We start from the raw sequence: 10,968 nt of genomic DNA on the forward strand, positions 1-10,968 counted from the left end.
TGTTCTTACAACAGATCCGGAAGAGGATTCACACCCTTCCCCTCTTCTGCTAAATTTATATTGGGGGGGGGTGGCATTTGGTAGAGAAAAGGTTGCAGAAAACCCCCATCACACAATGTGGTTGTTGGTTGGAGAGGGCAGCTTTACTATGTGCTGCGGAAAAGACAACACAACTTCTCTGTCACACCATCCTTGAGCTTCTTCAAGGACATGGGAAGGGGTCCCCCTGAGGGCCCACCCCTACCCCCACCTCTTCATTCCAGGACTCTCCACTGGATCCCAGATGAAAGGGGGGGGCAGCATACAGGCTGAGGGTTCAAGTCCGGATGTCTGACTGTGCATACATGTATAATTTATGTATGTATATATGTATGTACTCAGCCCATCTCACTCTGTGAGTAGTAGCCGCAGTTCCCTGATCTTGCTGAGAATACAAAAACAGGTTTCGTCTGCCCGATTGTGCGTCCGCATGTGCGAAGCGCCAACCCATGGCATGACTGAACTCGAGGAACAACCCTTAGGATGGAGCAGGGATCGCCCGCGGGGTCCATTGCGCGGAACCCGGCTCGGGCTGCAGGGCGCCGGGCGTGCTCGGTCCCAACAGCCAGCAGGGGGAAAGGTGGAGGCCACTGGCTCCCCGCGGAAGGCTGCCCCTTTGGTCTCCTACTCCGGCCTGCGCGTTCCAGGTCTCCCCGGATCCCGGCGCCTCCACGTCCCTGATTGGGCCGTTTAGAGTCGCACCTGCCGGCGGGGACCCGGGGGAGCCGCGTTGCCACGGGCTGCCTGGTGCGCGAGGGACTGGGGGGTGGGGGCGCTGGCGCAGAAGACGCCCGCATCGCGCCATGAACGGGATGGTTCAGCGAGCCCGGAGGGGGGCTAAGGCCGAGACCGCCGACCCCAAGGCCCCGCGGTAAACGGGGCGCGGGAGGATGGGGCGCGGGTACTCCGCCAGTGTTGGCCGTACACCTGGGAGCAGGGCGCGCGGAAGGGGCTGAGGGCGAGTCAGGGTCTCTGGCGGGACCGTGGGCTTCCCCAGGAAAGGCGCGCCAACTCAATTGCAGCGGCGCAACTGAGACCCTCCGACCTGCGTGCCTAGAGCGGGCAACCACCGGCGGCTGCTGCCGTCCCCGGAGGGAGCCCGACACTTTCGTGAATGGTGGCATTCCCACAACATCTGTGGCACCGAGTCAGGGCGAGGCCGACCATTCTACCTACTCCCCGTGGCAGGTTTTCATCCGACTGTTTTTGCTTCGGATTGGCGGTCAATTATTGCCTGACCTGCAGATTGGGCAACTTGCGTCATTTTGGGGTGTGGGTGGCATGAAGACTGGCATCTGTTACTCCCCGGGAAGAGGAGTTCAGATCCTGCCAGTCTTCTCAAGGCCTTTCCTCTGCGGAAGATGGCAAGGTGTCCTGACCTTCTCCTGCAACACCTCTGGGCAGTCTGGCACACAGAGCAATGCCACAGTGTTCCCCCCTTTAAAATATGATATCCCCCAGAAGTTTCTGGGCACCTCCTTTTTACTCACCCCTGACACTGGCCAAGCCCCTCCCCCAGCCTCAGGGGTGGTCTCTGGAGGCTCAGCTGCCCACAGGCAGAAAAGGACCTGTGCTGATCAGATCTGCTGCCCCGTGGCAATGCCTCCCTCACCCCAGTGCCGGATGAGCAGTTGGTGCTGAACCAATTTATGGCATGTGTTAAAGGTGAGGAAAGGGGGCTTCCCCAGCCTTGTTTCCTCCCCTCCTACCAAAACCCCAGCTCGTAGGAAAGCATCCCCAAGCAGGCCAGGGGCTCCGAGTGGAGATGGCTGGACCCGACACCCACCCACCCACCCCCATCTGCCAGGGATGGAGAGAGTGAACCAATCTGAAAAGAGCAGGATGCAGAGGGGCCCTCAGACGGTACCCGGCCAGCAGAGGAAGGGACTGGCGTGCCTGGGATGGTCCCAGGGCCTCGGGATCACCAGAGTGGGCCACCAGCAGGAAGGGTTCTTTAAATTGGGCACTGTTAAGGCGGCCTCTGGTTCGATGTGGGGTCTGATCAGTGGTGGGTTGTCCCTGGTTCAATCCGGTTCTTGCGAACCGGTAGTAAAACCGGAGGGAGGCTCCGCCCACCTAGCCGGATGTCGTCATAGACTATCTGCGCATATGAGCGCGAGCGAAGCACACGCGTGTGATCCCGTTGCGATCCCGTTGCGAATCGGTAGTAAAGGTAAGTGGAACCCACCCCTGGGTCTGATGGCAGCAACATAACCTTACAAGAGCCTGGCATAAAAAGGAGCCTGGGATGCAAGCAAGGAAGGAAAGGCTGTGGCGGCAGCAAGGGCCACATCCCGGGTGTGTGTGGGCATGTGAGTCATAACTGCCCTTTGGGGATGTCTGTCTGTGATGCCCCCTGCTGAAGTGGTTCCCACCAGAGACCTTTGCCAGCCATGCTTCTTCCATTGTGGATCCTAAGAGTTTTATTTTTATTTATTTATTTATACAATTTATTGGCTGCTCAACTTACCATAAGATAATTCTGGGCGGTTTACAGGTACATCTGTTAAAACAGAATTTTAAGATCAAACATTAAAACCAAAGACACAAGAGGAGGGCAGGTGGGGGGGCAGATTGGGGGAGGTGGGATCTTCTGTTACTGGATCCACCACCTCCATTGCGCGGTTCCCCCACTGGGTGTCCAAGCCAATTGGCACAGCCACGTCTTGAAGCCCTACTGAAAAGATAGGAGGGTTGTGGCCAACCTCGCCAACCTCGCATCAAGTGGGGGCAAGATGTTACAGAGGGCAACAAGAGAGAAGGACCCCCCTCCTCCTGGACCCCACCAGCAGGCTCCGACTCAATCCCTCCAAGACTGAGTGGCTGTGGATGCCAGCATCCCGGTACAGTCAGCTGGTTCCATCGCTGACTGTTGGAGGCGAGTCATTGGCCCCTATGAAAAGGGTCCGCAACTTGGGTGTTCTCCTGGATGCTCGGCTGTCGTTAGAAGAACATATGACGGCCGTCACCAGGGGAGCCTTTTATCAGGTCTGCCTGATTCGCCAGTTGCGTCCCTTCATAGACCGGGATTCCTTATGCACGGTCACTCACGCCCTCGTCACTTCCTGCCTGGACTACTGTAACGCTCTCTACATGGGGCTCCCCTTGAAGAGCACCCGGAGGCTCCAACTGATCCAGAATGCGGCTGCGCGGGTAATAGAGGGAGCTACTCATGGCTCCCATATAACACCTCTCCTGCGCAAGCTGCACTGGTTGCTGGTGGTCTTCCGGGTGCAATTCAAGGTGTTGGTTACCACCTTTAAGGCGCTCCATGGCATAGGACCGGGATATCTACAGGACCGCCTGCTGCTACCTATAGCCTCCCATCGCCCTGTGTGCTCCCATAGGGAGGGTCTCCTCAGGATGCCGTCAGCCAAACAATGTCGGCTGGCGACCCCCAGGGGGAGAGCCTTCTCTGTGGGGGCACCTACCCTCTGGAATGAGCTACCTCTGGGGTTTGCTCCCCGACCTCCGGACCTTCCGACGAGAGCTCAAGACCTTTCTGTTTTACCGCGCAGGGCTGGCCTAATTGTAATATAGCTTTTAACTTGGGTTTTATTATCGTTTTATTAATAGTTTTAACGGGATTTGGCCTAATTGAATTAGATTATTAAAATTATTTTTAATTTATTAATGAATCTGTTTTATGTTGGCTGTAAACCGCCCTGAGTCCTTCGGGAGAAGGGCGGTATAGAAAATAAATAAATAAATAAACAAATAAACAAATAAATAAATAAATAATTGGGCTGACAGGATCCATCGTAATGCCTCTTCCACCATCAGGAGTGGGCTGGGCCAATCCCAGTGGGGTGAGATGGTCCCTCGAGTAACCTGGACCCATGCCATGAGGCTGATTACGAGCCCCTTGAGTTGCACTGGCAAAGACTCTCTCGCTCTCTGCTTTCTCTCCTCCACCCTGCCACCCCCCGCCCCCCCGCAGCAAGGACTTAGGCAGTGGGACTCGCATCCTGGACCCCTCTGGAGACAAATATTACTACTGGCTGATCCTGATGGTGCCCCCCATCCTTTACAACTGGGTCATCCTCATCTGCAGGTAGGGCGCTGGATGGGGCAGGGGGTCTCTCTGCCACAAGCTGCCGTGCGCAAAGGAGCTCCTGAACCGCGTCTAAAATCAGCAGAGGGCCAAGAAAACCCCAACTCAATTCCTCCCCATGAAAGGTGGGCATTTTTATCAGCCAAGCCAGGAGCAGTCAGAAAAATTAGAGGTCAAAAACCCTTCCAGGGGAGGAGAAAGGAAGGGGTGGCTGGTCCGGAGCAGGGGGACCCTTGTATGGGGCAGCCCAAGGAGGCAGAGCAGGGGACGGGCCCTTGTGGGGGCTCAGGGGGTGGGGGTGGTTGCGGAATGGAGAGGGCGTGGCCACTGCCCAGTTCCCTACCTTGGGTTGGGGCAGAGCTGGAGTGGTGGTGGGGGGGGGGTGCAGAGGCCTTCATGCGTCTCCTGTCCTTCCCAGGTTCTGCTTCCCTGAATTGCAGCAGAGATACCTGCTGCTCTGGCTGGCCTTGGACTACCTCTGCGACCTGCTCTACCTGTTGGACATTGTGGTGCATTTCCATACAGGTTAGTGGGGAAGAATGACATTCCCCAGGAGGCCAGAGCTGCCCAGTTGCGGGCCTTGAAGAAGTTGGGGAGGAGTAGGGAGCCCATCTGGAGGGAAGAGAATTTGGAGGGCTCCATCACATGCTGCTGCCCCACGGCCAAGTGGAGGGCCTGAGGAGGGGGTGGGATGACCTTCCTGCTCCCCCATGGAGGGTTGCCTCTTGTTGTCACTGATCTCCCCACCAAGTGGGCTGTGCCTCCTCCGCCCCCTTCCCCAAAACCTTGCAGCTAGGTTTGGCAACTCTGAACATACTCAGGATAGAGTTGCCAGGGGTTGCAACCCCCAAAGCTCAGCCCAGGGCTGGGGGGAATCCAGGGCTCCTGAGCCGGCTGAACTTCGGGATCGCAGATCTGAAGTGCTGGGTTGTGACTCAGTTCTGGGATGCCAGGCTGAGGAGTGTGGCACAGGGTGATCCCTCTGGGAAGAGACCCTGGCTTTGGAGGGAGGCGGAATCTGCATTCGGGGTGTGTGTGGTCCATGGGTTTGCTTACTAATGTATGTGATCCAACCCAAAGGGACTCTGGAATAGCACTCTCCTCCCACCCCACTTTTCTCTGGGGTGGGAGAGAAGCAATGCACCCTAGACTTCCTGATCTCTAAGAGGAAGAGTGGGGCGCAGAGTCTGGAAACCGATGCAGGAGAATATTTGCAGCTCAGGGTTGAAATGAGGGGTCCTTGGTGCTCTCTGACCTGGGGAGGTTTCCTGGCAGACATTTCATTATACAAACTAGGCAACGACATCAACGCGCTGATGGTGTTACCTAGTTGGGTAATGAAACATCTGCAAGAAAACCACCCAGCTCAGATTTTTGCCTGGAGTGACGCATTACAGCCTCTTTGTCCTGCACAGGAGCGCTGAACCCTTTTGGCTGCCCAGGCTGACAGTCCTCAGGATTCTGGGAGATTTGCATATAAAAGGAATATCAAACACACACTTATATAAACATTCAGGTCATCCCCCCCACCCCACCCCAAAAAAGCTTCTTAGATTCCAGCTGCTTTGCAAATGATCATTTGTTGTTGCCAGCAGAGGGCGGTCTTTAACAGGCCAGAAATACAAGGCCAGTTAAAAAAAAAGGAAGCAAGAAGGCTGCATGTCCAGAAAACATACAAAATAGCCCCACCCATCAGCCCTGTCTAGGTCTTCAAGGACTTCCCCAGTGGGAGAACCAATGGGATCTCTGGTGGGGTGATGTTCCCAAGGACAGGAGCCACAGCAGAGGAGGTGCGCTTCCTGGGTCTGATGGGAGACAGAGTTCAAAGGGTCTAGGCTGGTTACCAGAGGAGACCTCACCATGAACCAGCCACCAAGCCCTGCAGGATGATCCAGTGGTAGTTGCTGTGCACTGAACTCAGAACACTTCCCAAAGGCCCTCAGCTGCCCTACCAGCCAAGGCCGAGCTTCAATCACAGAACCCCAGCGGGAGGGTCCAGGCTGGCACTGCCCACTATGGAAGGAGGAGAACATCATCCTACCTGGGCTTGTGGCCAACCAAGATGATCACGTGGTTCTGCCCTACTACAAAGGGCCAGGAGTGATGCACCCCCAATGTGCTGGGGAGCAGTTAGCCGGGGACCAAGGCAGCTCCTGTCCCGTGACTTCACACAAGAGCTCCAGCTCTTCCTTTAGCTGAAGCCCCACCACCTTCTCCAGAATCCTCCCCGCTCCAAAGACTAGATTGGGTTGGGGAGAGTCCTTCAGTCCAGCTGGATCAAGGCAGGCAGTCACTCTCCCTTCCTCAGACAGCTGATCATTTCTCCTATCTAGGCACACACTGATGCCCCGAGGAGCTAGCTGGGGGCTTCTCCAAGCAATCTTGCCAGAGGCTGCTGGCAACAACAGTTTGCTCAGGGACTTTCTTCTGAGGGACCTGCTCACAGGTAGCAGCCATGACTGTGGAGGGGAGCCATTTAAGTGGGGCAGCAGAGTGGCTCCTCCTGCCTTTTGCCAAGCACCTCTCCTATTCCCCATCCCTGCTGATGCCCCCCGTTTCTCTGCCAGGCTTCCTGGAAGAAGGGTCCCTGATTCAAGACCGTGCCCAGATCTCCCGAAGGTACCGGTGCTCCTCGGCCTTCCTGTGGGACTTCCTTTCCGTGCTGCCCACTGACCTCCTCTACCTGTACGTGGAGCTGGGCAGTCCGGCAGTCCGAGCCAACCGCTTTCTGCGGAGCCCCCGCTTGTTTGAGGCCTTTGACCGCATCGAGACCCGTACAGCGCACCCCAACTCCTTCCGCATCTCCAAGTTGATGCTCTATGTCTTCGTCACCATCCACTGGAACAGCTGCGTCTACTTTGCGCTCTCCAATTTCATCGGCTTCGGCACAGACGAGTGGGTCTACCCCAATAGCAGCCTGCCTGGCTTCGACCAGCTCCTTCGCCAGTACCTCTACAGCTTCTACTTCTCCACCCTCATCCTGACCACGGTGGGCGACACCCCCATGCCCCAGCGAGAGGAGGAGTTCCTCTTCATGGCCATCGACTTCCTCCTGGCCGTCATGGGCTTTGCCACCATCATGGGGAGCATGACGTCCGTCATCTCCAACATGAACCACGCCGACAAGTCCTTCTACCCCAACTACGACTTGGTGAAGGACTACCTGCACTCCCAGCAGATCAGCCGGCAGCTGCAACACCGGGTGATCGACTGGCAGCAACACCTGCAGATGAATAAGAAGATGACCAACGAGCTACAGATCCTCCAGCACCTGCCCGAGCGCCTGCGAGCTGAGGTGGCCATCAGTGTCCACCTGCCCACTCTTCGCAAGGTCCAGATCTTCCAGAATTGCGAGCAGAGCCTGCTGGAAGAGCTGGTGCTCAAGCTGAAGCCACAAGTCTACAGCCCCGGGGAGTATGTGTGCCGGAAGGGGGACATCGGCCGGGAGATGTACTTTATCCGCGAAGGGCAGCTGGCCGTGGTGGCGGATGATGGCGTGACCCAGTATGCGGTGCTGGGGGAAGGGCTGTACTTTGGAGAGATCAGCATCATCAGCATCAAAGGTGAGGGGAGGGGAAGGGGAGGGATCCCCCCAAAGGTACCACCTGAGCTGCAAAGGAGCAGACCCCCCAGTTGAGAACTGTGAGGGTCCCCTCCTTTTGGGGTTGAACGTCATACCTGTTGCATCTCTTTGTTCGGGTTCTTCAACAGTTCAGGGGTTCCAAGTGCTGCTTTTCACTGACCAGATGGGGAGGCGCCTACTGAGGACATACAGTTGAGAATCAGGGAGATGACCTGGAGGGAAGTTTGTAAGAGCCATCGCATAAGCAAAGGGGGCTGAAACTTTCCTTAAGTTTTGGGAGACAAGATAACATTTGGAAGTGACTCAGAAAGACCCCTCCCCGATTGATTGGGTATTGTCAGGCTTAGTCCAAGAATGATGTAAAACAATCCAGCCAAAGTTCGGTCCATTATTTGCATGTAGACAGAATCTTGCCAGACTCAATCCTTACTACTCTCACTCTTAACGGTTTCTTATCTTGGGCAATCCTAGGCTGCCCTAAATCTTTCCTCTTCACACATCCAGCTCCAGACTGTGCTGTCTCTTGCCTGCCCCCCTCCCTCCCTGAAATGCCCCCCTCCTGCCTGGAAACCATCCTGCATTACTGTGGTCCATCACAGGCATAAAAGGAAGGGGAAGTAAAGCACAGAGAGGCCTGCAAGATTCAATTACCACTGCCTCTCTAAAACTCTAGTCCTAGTCTTCCTGTGTCTGTAGAGATTCTCAGTCATCCCAGGTCCTGGTTGTCCCAAAGATGTTTTTTTCAAGAGGCAAATGGACTTGCTTGGTGTTTTTTTGTTTTTTGTTTTTTGAAGATTTTTTTTTTAAATTTGAATTTATATCCCGCCCTTCTCCGAAGACTCAGGGCGGCTTACATTGTGTTAAGCAATAGTCTCATCCATTTGTATATTATATACAAAGTCAACTTATTGCCCCCAACCATCTGGGTCCTCATTTTACCTACCTTATAAAGGATGGAAGGCTGAGTCAACCTTGGGCCTGGTGGGACTAGAACTTGCAGTAATTGCAAGCAGCTGTGTTAATAACAGACTGCATTAGTCTGTTGAGCCACCAGAGGGTTTCACTTCTCATCCAAGAAGCTTCTTTCAACTCTGACTGGATGGTTGGGAATGGAAGGATTTACATTCCTAGCAGACAGCTGGTCATTCACATTCTTTCAGAGAGTCGTTGAGGCCACCTGGAGGTTTATCTGTATCAAGATAAATGATGTTGTATCCCTCCCCCTCTGTCGATTCACTGTTGACATAGATGGCCTCTTTGACCCTTCTGTCAAACCTCTTTATCTAAAATGTGGACTTTGCTGTCTTCAAAAGACTGGCCTTTGTCTCTTAAATGCAAATGGACTGCTGAATCTTGTCCTGACGGGTTTGTTCTCCTATGTTGTGCCATGCGTTTATGAAGTGGTTGTTTTGTTTCCCCAGTGTAAAGATATCACGTGGCTCACTTCATTTTACTGCATACACCAGGTTGCTCAGGTATATGCAGTACAATCGGCTACAGTCTTAGCACGTGCAGGAGCCTCTCCTGACTCTTCCTGCTTCCCTGCCCCTCAGGGAACCAGTCCGGGAACCGCCGTACGGCCAACATCAAAAGCATTGGCTACTCAGACCTCTTCTGCCTCTCCAAGGAGGACCTCAAGGAGGTGCTGGCTGAGTTCCCCAATGCCAAGGCAGTGATGGAGGCCAAGGGCCGGGAGATCCTGCTCAAGATGAACAAGCTGGACGTCAATGCTGAGGCAGCTGAGATCGCCAAGCAGGAGGAGGAGGAGCGACGGACGGTGGCCCTGGAGGAGGGGCTGGACGCCCTGCAGACGAAATTGGCCCGTGTCCTGGCAGGGCTGGAGTCTGGCGCCTTCAAGATCGCCTTGCGACTGGAGCGCCTGGAGTGGCAGGTGCAGATTTGGGGGGAAGGGGAGGGGAAGGGGGATGGTGCAGAGGAGGGGACCGAGGCTTAGGTGTCCTCCTGCACCCCTTCACCAGTTGGCCTTGGGGCTGCAGCTTCTGCCAGGGGATGAGCTGTTTTTAGGGAAGAGCCCTTCTGGATCTGGGGTCTTCCACTTCAGATGCAGGGGGCAGGAAGAGAGGCTAGCTGGAAAAGGAACCCAGAGCAATGTTCCATGGGTACAGGGCATGTTGCTGGCGGGGATCCTGACCCAACAAACACATCCCTCCTGCCTGCTTGCCTCCCTCCGTCCCTCCCTCCCTCCCTCCCTCCCTGTTTTCCTGAGGGGGGGGGGAGACAGAGTCACCCCCAGGATTCCTGTATGGGGTTTTGAAGAGGGGCAGCCAATGAAGGTGCCTGCAGCCTCAGGGATTTGGTGGACTCATGTAATGTAAGGCTTGCAAGGGGCCTTGGAGGTCAGCTAGAAGGTGACATTCCCGATAGACAGCTTCTCTTCAAAGGGGAGGCCACCAACCCCAGGGCCAGCCTTGTCCACCACCCTGACTGTGATCAGCTGTCATTATTTGTTTGTCTTCTGGGCCAACTGCAAAGAATTCCTCCCATTCGCTCTAGGACAGCCCTCAAATATTCACACATACACACACACACACACACCCCAGGTCTCCAGCCCTTCTGGGCCCTAGTCACTTTCCCTGCTCCCCCCTGTGGGGGCTCGGGACAAAGCAAGATGGAGGTCAGGAGTCCAGAGAGCCCCCTGCGGGCCCTGCACCTCAGCAGCCCTGGGCAGGTGAGGGTGGGATGAGCTGGAGTGGATGGCGTGGCCAAGACAGGCGGCTTTCTGATACTTTAATTGGCCTTATTTCTCTTTCCTTTTCATGTGTTTAGCTAGTAATTTGCTTTAACTTTCAAGAAGAATGTAAAAAAGCCTTTTCTTTGGCCAAAGTGTTTGGTACATAGTAAATAAAATACTTTTGTTTTCTTCTGTCTCCAAGCTTCAACAAACAAAGCACTGTAAATGTATCTTTTTTGTTGTTGTTGGTCGGGAAGTCGTGTCTGATCCATCACAACCCCATGGACAACATTCCTCCAGGCCTTCCTGTCCTCTACCATCCTCTGGACTCCATTTAATCTCACGCTGACTGCTTCAGTGACTCCATCCAGCCACCTCCTTCTCTGTCGTCCCCTTTTTCTTTTGCCCTCAATCTTTCCCAGCATTAGGCTCTTCTCCAGTGAGTCCTTCCTTCGCATTAGGTGGCCAAAGTATTTTGAGTTGCCTCTTCAGGATCTGGCCTTCTAAAGAGTAGTCAGGGTTGAATGTATCTTTACCAATTACCTATTCCGGTGTTTTTTTCTTTGGAAGTGGTGCTTTTACTTTTATTCAGAATACAAC

At 54.7% G+C, this 10,968-nt stretch overlaps 1 protein-coding gene across 1 annotated transcript; it reads left to right on the forward strand.

The window, feature by feature from the left end:
* The first annotated feature begins 842 nt into the window (after positions 1-842).
* On the forward strand, positions 843-9,630 carry CNGA4 (cyclic nucleotide gated channel subunit alpha 4). The gene is made up of 5 exons (XM_058185042.1): positions 843-910; positions 3,980-4,093; positions 4,512-4,618; positions 6,661-7,656; positions 9,230-9,630. The coding sequence occupies exons 1-5, from the start codon at positions 843-845 to the stop codon at positions 9,628-9,630; spliced, it is 1,686 nt and encodes a 561-aa protein (XP_058041025.1).
* Positions 9,631-10,968: the final 1,338 nt, after the last annotated feature.

Source organism: Ahaetulla prasina, chromosome 5 (assembly GCF_028640845.1).
Source record: "Ahaetulla prasina isolate Xishuangbanna chromosome 5, ASM2864084v1, whole genome shotgun sequence".
Taxonomy (NCBI): domain Eukaryota; kingdom Metazoa; phylum Chordata; class Lepidosauria; order Squamata; family Colubridae; genus Ahaetulla; species Ahaetulla prasina.

What these genes read in the sequence shown, in the direction of transcription:
- CNGA4 (XM_058185042.1), top strand. Translation starts at nt 843, where the DNA reads ATGAACGGGATGGTTCAGCGAGCCCGGAGGGGGGCTAAGGCCGAGACC. An exon ending in GCCGACCCCAAGGCCCCGCG is followed by an intron (nt 911 to 3,979) that starts GTAAACGGGGCG and finishes GCCCCCCCGCAG; the next exon opens with CAAGGACTTAGGCAGTGGGA. An exon ending in TGTGGTGCATTTCCATACAG is followed by an intron (nt 4,619 to 6,660) that starts GTTAGTGGGGAA and finishes TTTCTCTGCCAG; the next exon opens with GCTTCCTGGAAGAAGGGTCC.